Genomic DNA, 17,940 nt, shown 5'->3' on the forward strand with positions numbered 1-17,940 from the left:
AGGGACCGACAGTGCACGAGTCAGCCCAATGTCTTCAACAAAGCACAACATAACCAGCTCTCAGCTATCTGTGTATAGATCATCCATGTTGTAGTTTGTGCTACAAGTACAGACACATCCAAGCTAGACTCAAGTCCAAAAGCAATGTAGATGAGTTTGTGTGATGAACTTGAGTGGGAGAAAGGGGTAGATTAATAATTGATTCCCCCTCTTCCCCCTTTACCTGGATGTTCACTGCATGATTTGCAGCATAGTTTACAATTATTTTTTTTAATCCATTTTTTTTTCCATTGTATCCATGTTCTCTCTACCACCCCCTCCCCACTCCCCACCCTCGTTAGCCTGGATAATCAAGCACTGACTCTATGTAAAGCAATTTGCCTAAAGGCAGAAGAGCCTTTGTAGCCACAAAGGTGAACGCTACTGTTTTTAATAAGTACAATTATAAAAATTTAAGTGATGTAAGCAATCAATTATTTCTTTGCCTTGTTCTAAAACAACCACACCTACTGCTTTAGCAAACAGACCAGTTGAATCTTGAACTGAGAGGGAAATGACAAAAGATTTGCTATGGAATAGCTGATGGAAGATGAAGATTTATGTTGCAAAGCTTCTAAATTAGAAGTCAAGAATATTGATGCTATTTCAGATAAAACACTGAACCACGACCAGTGCAGAAATGACATCCAGACTACACAAAGCTCAAGTAGTAGAAAAATAATTTTCTTGAACTCCTTTGAGATGTAGTGCAAATTTTGCCCGTAAAAAAGGAAGAAAGTAGCTGAATGGTGGTATATTTCCTACTAGATTAGGGTCTTTAGAACCTAAGATCAGAGTTTTAAGCAGCACATTTAGAGACAAAAGGCTCTGGCCTCACCGCCATCAGGTGCCTGGCACCTTCAGAGGTATTTAAGCCCACTCCTTCTCTGAAAGCAGCAGCATGCATTTTACAAGGGTTCTTTTACAGCAACACGCATTTTTATAGGCCATTTTGGGCTTCCTCTTGGGACTCAAGTGCCTTTCTTTGGTTGCTACATGATATAAGAAGCCTTCGCTACACCAGTGTTGCCTGTGTCCTTTGTAGGTCTCTGATCACAGCAACCCTTCATCTGACATGGGTATGTTGAGCAGCATCCCTGCCCTCAAAGAGTGCTCCAAAGTTCATGCCGTGCAACGTGAAGATCTGACATCAGTAACAGTTGTCCAAAAGAAACAATCCAAATACATTTCTAAGCAATTTGATGGATGTCCAAGTACTTTACTCCAATGCATCTAGACTGTAATACTCAATTTCCTGAAGAAATAAATCCTTTATTACGCTTCCTACTGACTCTCACCCTTTTAAAAGGAGCAACACACTCCCTAATTCTCAGACCCCTCTCAGCCTCTTTCCACTTTTGATCCATTTAGAAAGGAGTTCACACACAATTACTATTTGTGAGATCTTGCTCAGAGTCAGGGGAAGTCTTTTCAAAGAGTCAGACAGTCAGCAAAAGTTGGTTTCTGCAGCATTTTATTCAGTGGATTTCCTTACCAAACACCTTTCTGAGAAATGAATAATGCATTTCAAACATTACCTCACCATAGCCTGAGGAATAAGTAGTACCTGATCATACCATCAGATCCACATCACTACATGGCAGCCTTAGCAGCATGCTGACCAGGCTGTTTTGGAAAGGACAGGAAGTGTTTGGCCCTGAAGTCCTTGCACCATTTTATGCCGCATTCTTCCAAACTCGGAGCAAAACAGATCACTGGTAACCACAGCAACTGCCTCAGATACACAGGATCTGCAGGGTGCGCAGAGCCACTGATCCGTGAGGGAGTGGGCTGGAGAAGGTGGTCCATGCTGTGCAGAAGGTCAGTGCCCCATATAAATACAGTTCCAAATAGCAGGGAGAGAAACAGCTGCAACTGAGTCCATGAAATCACAAGACATGCCAGTTTGTATGCAAATGCACAGAGGAACTGAAACCCTGTACAGCGTCTAGTTATTCAGCATACACAGCACTGCTCTTGGTAGACCATCAATATCCATCAGTCTGCAGCTGGATTCAGTATTGAAAAAATATTTGGGAATACAGTCAAGGCAGCTCATTTTTCAGAGCTTACCCACAACCCTCAGTCCACCTTTTACACCTTTGCCACTACAGCCAACACAGTTTTGCGGTAAGAGAGGAAAGGGAGGAATAAGTAGTTTTTACTTTTGTGACCTAGCTCTCCAACCCAGCTAAGGGCCTTCCTCTTGTCTCCTGTCTAGCACCAATCAGTTCAAATTGAAGGGTGTACAGACCAACAGACTCTGATGCTATGTTAGGGACAAGCTGTCACTTAGCATATCCCAGCAGCTTCATGAAGACAGCCTGAGAGGGTGTTCTCCAACACAGCAGTCACAGAGCACCCACAGGAAGGGAGCTCAACCCATGCAGGACCAAGTTAAATTGCTCCCTTCCCTCCCATACCCCACCCCCCCCAATACTTCCCCCCCCCCCCCCCCTCCCCAACTAATGGCCACAAAATGGTCCTGCCGACATGAAATCCCTTATTCCTTTTGGAGCTTCATGCCATTGCAGTACCCATACCAGGAGGTGAAAGAGAATCCTACACATGACAATTGTCAGTCTGGCATGCCTTTGTACTCTTAAAGGAAATGCTTGAGGGGCTTTTATGGGCAGCTCTTCCAGTTATTTTTTTTTTCTTGCACATAAAATTTTTAAACAGAATTCCAGGGTATTTTGCCCTGGAATGGAGAAGGGGTAAGCTTGGACATAATTCCCTGTTACTTCCAAACCAACATTATATCCTTTGCCAAGCACCGATGTCCATACATGATTAGACATACTCTAATAAAATAGTTGATTATCCTACTAAGCTCATCACTATCTCATATTAGAAGGTAAGTCTTATATTCAACTTTTAGAGTGGAAAGTGTAAGGGCTCATCTGATTTGTACATGCATGTCTCTACATTAAAAAATACTCAGCAAAAAACCCACAGCACAAGCAAAATCTTTCTTCATTTTTTACTAAGACTGTGCAAAAATCTGTATGCCCTCAATGCGCTCATTCCATCAGCATTCCGCCATTTATAGCAAATGCTGTAATTGTGGGTAGACAGGACCCCTGAGCACAGTAATTCACCTGTAAAGTTGAATGGTTTCTGGGGACAAATCCAGTGGCCTTTTTTCTCATATATAAAGGTGTACAAGTTTGGCAGGTGCACAAAACATAGATCATACATCTGGAAAACTAGACCATCATCACTTTCATGCTGAACTAAAAGTTGCAAACCATTAGGGAATGAATAGTGATGATGTAGGTTGTTCTGTGCAGCATTATTTAGCAATTCTTAACCAATAATGGATTCAGCCCAAAGCATTAAGTTTCTAAAAATAGTTTCTCCACAGATGCAAGGTACCTAATAAAGGTCAACACTGAAGTCAGTTCAAGTCCTACGATTAAGGCGCTGCATTTTCAATATACAAATCTGTGACCACAACCTCCAGTTCTAGCATTCATAGAAACCAATATGAACAGGTTATAAAACTTCATTTTTTTTAAATTAAGCAGCTCCAGGAGCAAACAGCCAGACTGATGCTCACCTGAAGCACTTGACCAGCCTTCATTAGCTGGACAGTTTCTAGTGCCAAAGAAATGCTGCTTAAGAGCCTCCAGTCCTACTAAAGCTTTCTGCCTTAGTAACCCTTTACCATTCAGACCAGTTTTTATCCCTAAAGTCTGCACCATGTGGAAGTAACCTTTCTAAAGCTGATCTCTGTATCACAGTCTGGGGTCAGCATTAAAAATAGTCTCAAAGAGCTCTTTCTAAACCACTTCCCCCTCAGCTCCATTATCCTGGTTGGCATCCAATTTTTAAAACTAAGACTGTACTGCTAAAGACAAGGTCCACTAGAAAAAGAACACAAACAAATCTGTCTCCTTATTTCCCAACCTCATCTCCTAAACTTTGTCACCAAGCCAAGACAGGCTTATAGCTGACTTAACTTGCAAGTACTTGAGAAACTATGAATACACGTTTAGCTTTGAATAAAGGGAGTCTTTCTGCAAGTGCCCACTTACTGATGGATCTCAGCATAATTTAATAGAAAACATTATTTAAATGGAAAACAGTGGGCAGGCACTACATTTATGCAGTCCCACAAAGAGACACCCAGGTCCTCTTGCAGACTTTCAGTGCACACCACTGCAAGCACACTCTACTTTCTTATTTCTGCTCTTCCCAGGAATGGAGTACATTGCCCCTTAGAAACAGAGCTCCAAATCAGAATATAGAGGAAACACTGACACCAGTTAGCTCTTCCAGGATTAGCAATTCAATAGCTATTTCTGCCTATTTGGAAGATTTCAGGTTGTTTCAGAGCTTAAGTGTCATTGCATCACGAAGTTATGGTAGATCTTCACATAAGTTAAAGTGAGCAATCCCCACCCCCCCCCAACCTGCCTTCAGACAGGGTTGTTAACTGTCTGCATAGGCGATTAAGTTTCAGCCTGAGAAGTTTCAGCCTGAGAGTGGCATCTGTAAGCCTAAAAGTAATTCAAGCAGATCCAAGCAAAGCATCTTGCATTAAATTGCTATTGTCTTTAATCACTACACTCATCATGCATCTTCAACTTTATTCTGATAGCATATTAATTGCTTGACCTTTTCACTACTGTCATCTGTGCTGACACTGGATAGAGCTCATGCATAACAGCAAAGAGCAGAAGACGACTTAAACATTTTGCCCTCAATCTTCAAAGCTAAAAACATTTTCATATGTTGTGTCAAACCATTTTTTACCCGAAAAGTACCTTAGAAACCGAATTGTCAAAAAAGTTCTTTTTATGCAGCCATATATGGTCCCCATCTTAATGGGGAGCCCTCCTTCTAATGCAGACCTCCTTCTATTTCAGTCAGAGGCAGCAACCACAGTAAGGAAAAGAATGAAAGATTTTTTTTCCACCAGCAAGCCAGTTATTTGAATACTGTAAAGAGCAGCAATAAAACCTCTGGACCTTGGTTTGGTCCCATGTATTACATCCTTTCTTACACATGGAACAACTATGCCTGTATGTCAAAAGCACACAGCCCAAACAGGCCTGGTGTTTCTGAATAATGAGAGACAAACCAGAGGCAATAGATTCAGTAGGCCAGCTACTAACTATGTTATTAGCTCATGCAGATACAAAATCATCAGTTCATGCAAGCAGTTTTAAGTACATCTGACCTCAAAGAAATCCATACAGGCTATGTGGTCTAACAAATCACGAGGCTGGTGAAGCAAGTCACACCAAGGTGAAGAGTAACAACTGCTTATTTTTAACCAGAGTTTCCATTTATACCTTTCCTTCCCTTAGTTCATGGATGTGAATGGTTAAGGAGGTTTAACTTGTCACATGCACATTTTTTATGAGGGCAAGTCCTTCTGACAAATTTGCTGATAAACTGGTTTTGAAATGAAAACAAGTTTCTTCAAACATTTGTATTATATACGTCCTAGATATTCAGGCCTGGTTATTTAGGCCCTCACATCTGCCTGCACCTCAGGGGCTGTCAAGCTCTTGCCTTCACAGCTCGAGAACACCCAGGAGCCCTGGGGTGAGATGTTGGCTCCAGAGATGTTAGCTGCAGAAATCACATTTGGCTTCAACCAATCTCACTTCAGAAGCCTCTAATAAAAGTGAATTAGACTACTGATGGGAAAAGTATGTGCAAACCTCAGTTCAGACCTAACATTTTGATCCTTTATAACAGTAAATACTCAAGGTGGGAGGGGGTAGGATACCCTGGGGACTAGAAGGTCTACATTTCTAATGGAGCTTTGACAAAACAAAGTACTGCTACTTCCATTACTTACAACATTGTCATCTCTATATGGAAGATAACAGTTACCATGCCTATGAATAATCTTGAAAAATCCTCCTGTTCTCTACAGAAGAAAAGTCATTCTGGCAACGCTCACTTTTTGCACAGAGTAACAGAAGAACAGGTTTGATACCTACAAATTAGATACCACCCCCCAGTATCTCCGATTCTCATCCTAATGATCTTCGTTGACATTTCCTGGCTAGCACCCACCCCGTTCCCGGAGGCCGGGGTAACACAAAACCATGGTTTAGCAGGGACCGTACCCGCATCGGAGTCCTTCCTCACAACAGCCGCCTCCGCACAGCCCTTTCCTCCTCCTCCTCCTCCCCCGCTCCCGGCAGCACACCGCTCTCGCCCCCGGCCCGGCGGGCGCCCCACCGCATGGCCAGCTCGCGTCTAACGGGGACCGACACCCCCCAGCCCGGGCAAGGCGCCTCCGCACCCCGACCCGGCCCGGCCTGGCCTGCTCGGGGGAGCCGCAGGGACGGCGGCTCCCGGCGAAACACCGCTCCGGGGAGCACGGCGGCGGGCACCCGCCCCCGCCCGACACCCCCGGACCTGCCGCAGCCGCTGGGGCCCGCCGGGAGGAAAGGGGCCGCTCCGCGCGCGGCCGTGTGGTAGCCGCCGCCTGTCCCCAAAGGGCGGTCCCCTCCCATTCACCTCGGGGGGGACGGGGGGCACCCCTTCTGCGGGATAGGGGACACCTTCTCCCCCTCCACCATGGGACAGGGGACACCTTCCACCTTCCCCGCGGCGGGGCACCGCGGAGGCGCGGGGCGGCGGCAGGGAAGGGGCGACGGACCGGGAATGTCATTTGGAGGTGGCGGTGACAGCTCTCCCCTGTCCGCAGCCGAAACGCGACTCGGGCCGGAGGAGGATGCCGGGGGCGAGGGGACTGCGGCGGCAGCAGCCGCGCCGGGGACCCCACCACCCCGGCCCCGGCCCCACACCTCGCAGCCGTAGAGTTGCCCCAGCTGCTCCACGATCCACTCCTCCAGCACCAGCCGCTTCCGCAGCTCCTTCCGATCGTATTTCACCGTCACTTTCCCCTGCTGGTGGCGCCGCTGCTGGACCTGGACCTGCACCGCCGTCGCCGACACCGAGTCCTCCCGGGAGGAGCCGCCGGAGGAGCCGCCGCTCCCGCCGCCGCCGCGGGGGCTCTGGAAGAAAACGCGGTTCCCGCCGCCCCCGCCCGCTGCTGCCGCCGCCGCCTCGCTGCCCCCGGTCGCCACCGACATGCTCCGCTCCGCCGCGGCTCCCGCCGAGCCGAAAGGCGCCCGCCCGCCACTACCGCCGGGCCGCAGCAGCCGCCGGTTGCGCGTGTGCTTCGTTCCCCCGCACCTGCCGTTTAAAGCCTCTCATGGCACAGCGGCGCACCCGGCCCCGCCGCCGGGAGGGCTGGGCCCAAATCGGCGTGGGGCGGGGACAGCCTGAGGGGCGGCACGGCGCGGCGCGGCACGCCCCGCCCGTCACCGCCCCAGCCAGCCCCTGCGCCCTGGCACCGTGCCCCTGCCTCGCAGCGGAGCGGAGCGTGGAGCACCCCGAGGGAGTGGCAGTGCCAGCGGAGGAGCCTCTGTGCCGGCCCGGTGCCAGCGCGGCGCGGGCGGCTGCTGCCCGCTGTCCCGGGAGCTGGAGCGGCGTGTGCCCGCGGCACGGCCCTCCGCAGAGGCTCCCCAGCGACTTCGGCTGCTGGGCAGTTTAGGGCTTTATTTTTTTGAGGAAACGCAGTATTGCCCCGTCATGCACACGACGTTTATGAATATTGTGTATCTGCAGCATTAAAACGCTGAATGCGATCGTTTTCTTCTCTCGGAGGGGGATGAGTGATTTCAGGGCAGTGAACCCAAACAGAGAGCAAATAGTGTAACAGTTAGCCATTTGGAGATGGCTGTCTCTTTCTAAAAGGCACCGGTTAGCATTAGTGTTTTCAGCAGCTCTGTGTCTGTCAGGAGGCACCAAGTGAAATCACCAATGGTCCATCCCATGCACCAAAATGTGCCTGTGACTGCAAGCAAGCAGCCAACACAACGCAGGCGCTGCTTAGAGGCCCTGGACCATCCCTGTTAGCAAAGAGGTTTGCCTGTGACAAGGGGCAGAAGCCAACCCCCTGAGCATGCAGACCTGGGGCTGGAAGTGCCCAGTGTCCCAAAGCTCAGGTCCGGCTGTGGGGACCGTCCCCTGAGCATGCAGACCTGGGGGAGGATATCTTAAGCCAGCAAGAGGCAGAGGGGAAGGGCGCATGGATTGCCGGCCGTAGTTGCCTGGGCATATCTGCTTCAGTCAAATCCTTGCTTCTGTTTGGTCTGCCCCTGTGGCTGCGGCGGCATTTCAGCCTCTCCTGCTCTCTGCGTTTGACACACCACTCAATAAGAGGCAAGCATGAGGTGATTGAGACTCATCAAGCTATTTACGTAAAACTCAGCTGGTGCTGCTAAAGAGATCATAATCTAATATGATCAAGAGATAAAATCTTATTATTGGTCCTAAATGCTATGATAGCTTTTAGATTTTAATCTAAAAAAGCACCAGTTCTTCAAAGCAAAGCATATAATGTTAAGCTCCTTATCTGTGTGTAGGGACCACATGATTTTCAGAGATACTGAGCAACTGCAACTAGGCATCAGTGCCAATCGCTCTTGAAGCTTGGGCTGCAGGCAGAGCTTAGAGAAAGCAGCATCTCACAAGTCTGAGTTTATGCAAGGACCCTGTCCTATCCCCTGGGCAGTCTTCTCTGCTGTTACCCAAGCAAACCTCGACCTCCAGCTGAAGCTGGGTAGTCCTGCCTGCCTGGCTTTTATAAGTCTGGGCTTGGGTAAATACAGTAGGAAAGTACCATCATCAACAACTTGTTCTTAGAGAAACCAAAAAGATGCAGAGGAGTTTTTGAAAGAGGGGAGTGGCTGTCTTTTAAACTTTTGTGTTTGGAGTGGCCTATAATTTGGGTCTTCAGCCCTGCGTGTCATGTTGGACGTCTGGTGCTGACGTTCTCAACCACAAAACTTGAAACTTTCCTGTTGAGAGCAGGAACATTTTCATCTTTATAGACCGCTTTTGTTTTTGGTTGCTAAGAAAAAATTGATTAATGCAAAAGAATGTAAATATCACATGAGAGGCTTTTTAAAGCCATATTAAGCATCATACTTGCTGTTCCATGGGATATAAAGCAGGAATACTGGAATTGTCACCATAATAGGATATTTTCTGGAGCCAAAAGAATGCTGATGTGTTCCACACTGGACCTAAACTGGCTGGAAAATATTGAGATTCTTGTTCCCTGCTGTAGCAAGTATCAGGTGTACAGACGGCTAAAATATTCTCATTGACTCTGAGGGTGAGAATCCAGAAAGTCTCTGCTGAAGAACTTTTTCAATACTGTTATTAATAGGATATTATAATCACTGCAGACATTTAAAAGCTGACACCCTCTATTCAAGTAGCACTTCCTCAACACTCTTAAAGTAGAAAATTAGGTACAGTGGATTAAAAAGCATGTCCTCAGAGGTTATAATTTCAAACTTACAATTCTAACATAAGCCCTAGTGGTTGGTAAACATGGGTGGATGAGAAACTGCTAGAACTGCCAAGATTGTCATAAGGCAGTTTTATGTGCCATTGGTTTTTCATTCAGTTTTTAAAGCAAGTGCATTCCTCAGGAAACCAGCACAAAAAGTGCTGCCAAGAATCTTTCCTGCAAGGATTTTGCTTCATTTGAAAGAAAGATGTAGTTGTTTAAAAGTCAAAGTTGAGAAGAAAAAAAAAACAAAAACGTTTAGATCTGCTAACATCCTGGGAATAAGCAATGCAGCCCTGTGTGGGCACAACCTCTACTTTACTCCTGAGCGTCTGGAGGCCTATGAGAGCATTTCTTGGAGTGAGAAGTGTTCTCACAAATACTTCTCCATACCACAATGGAACCATTAATGGTTACACCCATAACAAAGACAAGAGTTAAGGTGGCAGAGGGAGGAAAAATCCTTCCCAACCCTTCAGCCCCAGTTTCAGACCTACCTCGAGGAATGAATTCAGGGCATAAGAGATCAGGCTTCACAGGCAAGCAGCTAAACCAAAAGCACAGTGCTGTGTTTCATCTAAAGCTAATGACTGATCAATAAAACCAAAAGGGAGATAAAATACACCACCACTGAAATGCTGTGCTCTCTCAGTGTGATCATGTCCAGGTCCCTTTCACAAGAACATGGATCAAGTGGCAGGATAAGTAAAGAACAGACAACATGAATTAGGAGACACAGAGGAACACTTGCATCACCTGTACTTCCCGATGTTTCTTTCCCAAACAGTGGATGTGGGAACCTCTCGTGAATGTAAGCAACGTGAAGCTGTATCCACTTCCCATGGAGATATTGCATGGTCCTAACCTGTTTTCCAGTCAAAGAAAATACTAAAGAGTATCTAGACTAGTTTTTCAGGAGGCTTACGCAGTGACCCTTGAGGGTTCAAGGCCCTGAGCATTAATTGCCTGTTCACCTTTAGTAGCTCTGTTTGACAGCAGGTATATTCTCTTCCTAAACAATTGACACTTCCATCAGTGCTGGCCACAAATGTCAGTGTTGACTCATTTCTGTGGCTAGAAGGTCCTTCTCTGGGCAAGCTTGCTATTTAGGAAAGAAAGTTTAGGCTTGTTATCTTCAGTAATAGTCTAAATCCCCATTTTCCTGTGCTGTCAAATACTACATTGGCCAAAACCAATACTACTGGCCAAAACCTGTCCACAAGTTTTCCTTCCCCAGAGGCTGCTCAAAGGAAGAACCCCTGCAGCTTGCCTCTTCTCTGTGGCTTTCCACTGTTTCCTAGCAACTTCTCTTAGATGTTTCCATGCTCTTTTCTGAACAACTTTGGAAATAACAAGTTGCTGGACTCTGGAATAAACCAGTAAGTGTCATGAAATTTCATTCAGTTCAGTACCTGTTATTTTCCTGAGGCATGTGCTCTTCAAGATGTTCATGTGTATGTAATTTTGGTGGTTTCTGCTTCACATGACATGCTCAGGAAGAAATTAAAAGTCTAGTGGAAGACTCAGGCTGGCCATTAGTTGGAGATTTTCAGCAACCCAGAGTTGTTTAAAACTGCAAAGTACACACCAGTTGGTGATTTTATTTCCTTATTGAAATGCATGTTAGCCTTTACATGTTCTCAGAATCACAGGAGTTGTTTCATGCTTGTATTCTTTGGCTTGTTAACAAAATACTTCAGTTAGGAGTTGCCAGGGAATCTCCTGCATATGTAATGATAAACTCCACTGGTTTTTGCAATGCTAGACAATCTTTGTCTACTGGCTATCCTGCCATTTAAGAGCTCTGCATGGCATCTTGGTGAGCTGCAAGACTTCTCCAGGCATACTACCGAAATTTACTGTCGCGGGGCTTCTCTTCTGCATGATTATTGGAAACTGCCATCAACCAGTCTGTCTTGTGCCCAGTGACTGCATCTGAGGAGTGTGAAGACATTATCCTGAGTTATTTAATGTTATTTCTGTGCAAGATAAGAAGTGTTTCATCAGTGATGAGCCTTGACACCCCACTCAGCTCAGAGGAGGTTTCACCTCCGTGGTGTGGGTGCCGGGGTCACGCTTGTGCGTTGCCTTGTCTGGATCAGTGTTGCCATCCTCCTCATCAATAAGCAAAAGCAGTTTGGGGGAATACTGCCATGGTTCATAAACCATTGCAGAACTAAGCTTTGCTTTCATTTCAGTGGTAGCCCATGTGTGTCAGACAGTGTATAAGTGCCATTTTTGTGTCTCCTATTTGAATTTAGCTTGGAGCTATGAGCTGTTAATGGGTTCTGTGTCTCTAAGTGATTTTCTACTTTGCATGTCCTAATTAATGACCCTCCCTCTGACTGGTAACTCCCTTGTCTCCCCAGACATATTATGATTTTGTTTTCATTTTCAATCGCTTTTCATCTATTTGTGATATTGATGTTCCATACTACAAAGACGCTGTGTTTGTGTCAATCAATCATTCTCAGCACCACTGACTTTTTGTTCTTGCAGCCATCCTTTTGGTCCTCCAAAAGCCTACTTTTTTAGTTTGTTTTGCCTTTACTAAAAAGCTCCTCAGAGTCTGGCTCTTTGTTATCGAGGGCTGCTTTTTCCTCTTTGTCCTTTCTTGTAAAGGAGACACCACTGGCTCATTGCTCAACCCCCAGCTGAAATACCTGTGATCAAAGCAGTAATTCTAATACTAGTTGCTGATAAACTAATGACACAAAGCAAATATTTGTTGCACTGGAGTGTTTGCTCTGGTCCCTCTTGCTTATGATATAATCTTATGGCTTGAAACTCTCTGATAATGAAACTTTGGAAGACTTACATTTCAAGAGAAGATCGTTAGATACTCGTGAGTTACTCAGGCCAAGCTACATTCAGGTACAAGGTAAATGCTACTTGAGAGGGAGAAAAAAATAGAAGGAAAACCAAATTTGTATGCATACACCCATTTTTTCCTACAAAGTAAGTGTGTAGAATGACAACCTCTTCCTGTCTTAGAGCAGAGATCCAAGCATGAGGTGTGACTGTAGCCTCATTTCTTCCCTATACCAGTAGTGGTTGGAGATTGCAATGCCCTGAAGTCTGCCAGCGGTGGCCTTTCTTCTGCTGTGGAATTCCTTCAGACTCTCGCCTTACACACATAGAGTAGGACCACATGAGGCATCTTTGTAGCCACTCCCAGATAAGAAGGCTAATTAGGATCCCTGTATGCTAGCTGTCCATAGAACCTCCCTCTCCTTCCCCCCCTCCTGCTTCTGGCTGCCCAGCCAGTGTCCTCAGGGAGAAACGTGCCCTTTGGGCTCCTCCTGGGTGCACGTCTTGGCAGTCTGCATGGGATCTGGGCACCATTCGGCTCTGGCTCTCCCAGCAGCTCTTGCAGTGGCAGTAGTGAGAGAGAATGTCAGGTCCTTTAGAGCAGGAGGTCTTTCTGGAAGGGCTCCAGTTTGCAGTCTGGGTGCCCACTGTTGGGTCTCAGAAAGCAGGCAGAAATTCAGAGCACTCCCAAGTCTCAAGTACATCTCTGGGCATCTCTGGTGCATGCTGTTCAGTCATGTTAGGATACACAGGCTGTGCTGTCATGGTACTTTGTGTTGAGGATAGGTAGCAACTAAAGGAGAAACAGGTAACCTCTGTTTACTTGCACTTGCCCTCAATAACACCAGCAATTCCTGGTACAAATAACCTATGATTGTTCAACTGAGCACTACCACCCAAGGTGTCACTTTTATTTAGAAAGATGTGAACAGCCTTCCTCCTTTTTTTCTGGAAGGGTTTAGTGAGGAGGTAGGGAATCAACAAAGGAAAAGATCTGAAAAAAACCAGCAGCAAAACTAACCATGAAGCAGGGCTGGACAATTAACATCCCTCAGCCTCTAGTAATATTGATTGTTGTTTTGCCCTTGAATCCCATTCTGCTTACATAGAAGTATTAACCCTTTGGTAAAATACAAAGGGAGAAAATGAGTGACACAGATAAAGTATTTGTATTAGTCCATAAAAAGAGACCAACAAAAACATTAAAAGAAAGTACGGGTTAGAGAGTGAGACACTCAAAATATATAAATTAATAATATTCTAGATCAGTCATCTCCCAGACTGGTACGTGTCACCTCTGCTCCACAGCCTATTTCGCTTGCACTCAAGAAATAATGAAGAATGACAATAAATTATGCTGTATAGCTTGGCCAGCCTGTAGAGGAGGGATGTAGTGAGTTTTATGCATTTTGCTTGGCAATTAGTGGTGAGTGATAGCACTCAGGTGCTTGGAACTGGGAAAAAAACCTGAAAAAACTGAAAGCTAGACAGAAAGCAATCACTTAGCAATTTGGGTGCCAATAGTCCTGCTTTGCCTCGTGTCCCCTCATCCCTGCAACTCAAAGCATTCTGCAGAAGAATGTATGCCGAGTGAGCCCAAGACTGTCTAAAAACTGGCATGGATGTGTAGCTAAGACCTGTCGCTATTCTTGGTTGTTGTACAAGAAGGGTATGCTAAACTTCCCAAGTAAGTCCTTAGTTACCTCCTTTGGGAAAGCAGGAGTGATACTGGGCTGTTTAGCATGGAAAGAGCCTGTGGTCTCTCTGGCTATAACAAGAGATGTCAAGAGCACAGAATTGTTAAAAGCATTAAGTAATTGATGCCATCCCAGTGCATGTTCTTTCAAGCTAAAAGCTATTTTGATGGAGGAAGCATAAACTATCAAGAGAGGTAGTTGGTGAAAGCTATCAGCTATGGTTTGAATAGCGAACAAACTGAGGAGCTAAAGTAGAACAAGCTCTACTGCTCAGGTGCCTTTCTGGAAGATTTTCACAAGACTGCTGAACACACTTTTCAAACCTTAAGGCTATTCCAAGTTGGCACTCAAAATCTAGTAAATGAAGAACATGGAGGATGCAGGAAGGAGATCAGCAAAATGTAGAGAAGCTAAAAAACTTGTTCATCAGTTTTATATATATATGACAGGATGCAATTCAATGAAAGAAATGCAAACACTCCATATTCATCTGGAGTAGTCAGCTGTGCAAATACATGGTTGGAAAATGCAAGTTTGACAGCAGTCCTACCAACAAGGACCCAGGGAATCCAGATCAGAGACTGAACGTGGGTCAGAAACATGCTGTGGTGAAAAAAGCTACATTGCAGTGGGACGTATAAAGAAGAGTGTCATACATATGAGACATGAAGTAACTTTACTGTGCGAGATTCTGTGGGTGAGGCCCCTGTTGAGAGTGTGAAACTCCAGAAGAGATTGGACTAATTTGGCAGAAATCGGAGAAAAGCAACTGGAATGATTAAAGGTCTATAAGACATGCCCTTTCTATAATAACCTACAGGGAAAGACTAAAGGAACCAGAAATACTTAGTTTATAAAATGCAGAAGTCTCAATAAAGCTGAGGGAAATAATGTGCTCTTGATCTCATATGATGAGCACAGGGAATAATGAACTTAAACTGAAGCAAAGTAGATTTTGACTAAACGTGATGAAAAAATTTCCAACAGTTGGGATAGAGAAATGGCAAAATACGCTGCCTAGGGAGGCTGTGGAATCCATTTCTTCAGAGGTTTTTCAGAAAGAAAAAGGCAAATATTTGTTGTTTATTTCTTTCTCTACAGAGAGAGTTCATCCAGCCCGAAGGCAAGTAGATGAAGCAGAAGCCTCTCAGGCTACACCTATCCCTGTAAGCTCTCCAGGGCCAGGAGCAGGCTCAAGCACTGGTACCCAACTACTCGCTAAGCTACCAGTGGTGTGCCCATCGGAGCTCAGCCCTGCAGTGGTCACGGTCCTGGGGACCTAATCTCCAAAGATTGTCCCAAACAGTCACTATGGACAAGACCATCACATTCAGGGGGAAAAGTATTCAACTGCACTGTGGTATATGCCCTCTGGGCAAAAGAAAAGGTCATGGCCCTGTTTCTTGTAAAGATATAGCCTAAAAGTGCCCTCCAGTCCTAATTTCTGTGGGTATTTCTGTACCAAGCTATTTTTAACAAGGAGAATCCAAAAGCCCTCTCTAAATATGTGCAATTTAAATGAATAAGCTTTTATGTGTACAACAACCATCTAGCTCTGGGGCATTCATGCAATTTTGCTGCACTTAGCAGCTCTGTATAAATAATAAATGAAAAGAAATATTCCATGTGTAAGCATAAGATGTTCATAAATACAAAATAGTCATAATAATTCATTGCAATATTACCAAGATGAAAGTCCCATTATCCTGAGTACTTTTACAAATCCATAGCAAGAGACGCTCCCTGTCCCAAACTTTGCAGATTATGGTTTGAGGCAACAGAGCAAAGGTTAAAAACACATGGTCATGTAAGGCATTTGGTTACATAACAGACATTTTTTTAAGTGTAAAAATGAGATTGTCTGCAGTAATTTTCAGTATAAGGCACAATTTAGCATTTCCTCCCCCACTTAGGCTTAAGTAATTTTCCAGGAGATTCAGCTCAGTAAGGCTTATACAATGGTATGACTGCTTCAGAATTTAATTTTCTTGTACAAATATACATATTAGTTAATCTGCTAAATGCCTGTCTAGATTGCCTCCATTTAAGAACCTTCAAAGAACTGGACAGTACAGAGGTGATTTAGGAGCTTTTATCTACAGGTATTGTCCTGTATTTAACTTTCTAACTGTAATGGGAAGACAATGAAACACACTCAGCTTCAATAAACGCAAATTACTCTTTTGAGCTGTAGTCAACTTCAAGGCTATTCTGTCATTCAGGCCTTGCACGTTTCTAAGCACCACTGAGAGTCTGGGTATCAGCACTTCATAAAACCGTTTCCTAAAGTGAAATTCAGAGAAGTGTTGCAAAATGGGCCCATATATTTCTTGCATTAGTGAAAATACCGTCTATATCAAGGTCATTTTCTTTTCCTTTCAAACCACCATAAGAAAAACCCCATGGGCAGCAGTTAGTAACCTCTTAGCACACTGACCTGTTTGATGTTCACAGGAGGGTTAGTCAATATATTAGCCGTAGATAGGGTGCCATTAGTAATTTATGCACAAATTTTATTACAGAGCTCAACTTCCGTCTACCCCACCACCTGCAAATGCTGCTCTGTCACACACTACTACGTAAAAAGGTGAGTTATGAAAACATAAAGTTATTAATGCTATTTATATTTTGCCATGTGAAAGGCATGGTGTTGTGGTATGTTTGTAGTATTTTGCACTTAAAAAGTGGTAGTATGTTACTAGTTTTAAAGATGGCATCCTAGCTAATGTTAAATTAATCATTAATCATTTAGGGCATTTCTAGTGATTCCTATTCCTAAGCCCCTCTGTACTGATTCTTAAAAACTCACTAGATTTGACCTCGAAAACAACCCTTGGCATTTGAAGAAATCAAATGTAGGTATACACTAGCCTTCTGTGGGTTAGTACATTAGTAATTAATCTTTAAAGAACAGACAATAAAACGTCCCTGGTATGTAAATGGGAGAAGATTGCAATCTGCCATGGATCATCCTGAGAATGGGAGAAGCAGCTTAATGAATCAAAGAAAAACCAGGCAGAAACTGAATTTGATAAGGTACACCTGCTAAATTATGTTTTTTCTGATGATGAGGCTGAATCTAAAGCAGCTGTTCTAGAAAATGTAAAGTGACTCTGAAAAAAACTAAGAGAGGTAGAGCATATGAAAAGCATTGAACCAATGTTTGGTGCTATGTGGAATGGTCCTTCAGCTCAGGCATGCTGTTGTTGAATTATCTATCTATGCCTATTTTTTGATATATAAGTGCACTTTGCACTCACATTTTTTCTAGCAACAGTGTGTTTATGTTCATCCATCTAAATTATTCTTGGAATGATACATAGTACAGCTCTGTAGCACTAGGAAATGAGGCAATTATAGGTAGAGTTAATAAATCCACTTTGACTGCCCTCCGCTTTCAGAGCTGACTCCCAAGCCCGTGGTTAGCTAGCTACATTTTCTACACAGTGCAGGAGACACCTCAGAAGAGCAATCCAAAAACCCTCCTGCTTTTGCAGAAGATGCCTGACTTGAGTCCGAAGGGTCAAGCCTGGTTCAGAATTGCCTTGGCTGATTCTGAACAAGAGTTAGAAACAGCGTAACAGTATCATTGCAGCACTTTATTTAGGTTTATACACCCCCGTACTCACAGCATGACTTCAGCAGAGGATGTGCAGGCTGCCTTGCTGGGCACTGGGGTGCCTAGAGCAGTCTCCTGGGAGGAGGCTTTTTTTTTAGGATGATGCCAAAGCGATCCTAGAATCAACCTCTCCAGCTTTCCACACAAGTCCTCTTAACTACGAGGTTGCTATTTAAACAGTGGAAAACAAACATTTACCAAATGCATCTCCTTAGCAGTTGGTACCTCCCATCACACCCTAAAACAATTGTCTTGAACAATACTACTAAACAGCCTTGCTACAGGTTTTTAAGTGAATAGAAGTATTGCACTCTTTCATGGCTGGAGACAGTGTCTCCTGCCAGGCTCTCTCAGTTCTCCTCCCTAGGATTCAGGGCAATAGGATCTGGCCAAAGGATTTTGTCCTATGGTCTGTTAGTGAAAAAAAAAAAAAG

General features: G+C 44.7%; 1 protein-coding gene across 1 annotated transcript in view; it reads right to left on the reverse strand.

Annotated features, from left to right (window-relative positions):
* The window catches only part of PPP1R14C (protein phosphatase 1 regulatory inhibitor subunit 14C), a 54,186-nt gene extending 46,923 nt beyond the window's left edge, over positions 1–7,263 (reverse strand). The window contains exon 1 of the mRNA XM_068402540.1: positions 6,819–7,263. Within this exon, the coding sequence (XP_068258641.1) occupies positions 6,819–7,106 (288 nt within the window). The 5' untranslated portion in view covers positions 7,107–7,263. The remainder of the gene's footprint in view (positions 1–6,818) is intronic.
* Between the last annotated feature and the right edge of the window lie 10,677 nt (positions 7,264–17,940).

Source organism: Nyctibius grandis, chromosome 1, assembly GCF_013368605.1.
Source record: "Nyctibius grandis isolate bNycGra1 chromosome 1, bNycGra1.pri, whole genome shotgun sequence".
Taxonomy (NCBI): domain Eukaryota; kingdom Metazoa; phylum Chordata; class Aves; order Nyctibiiformes; family Nyctibiidae; genus Nyctibius; species Nyctibius grandis.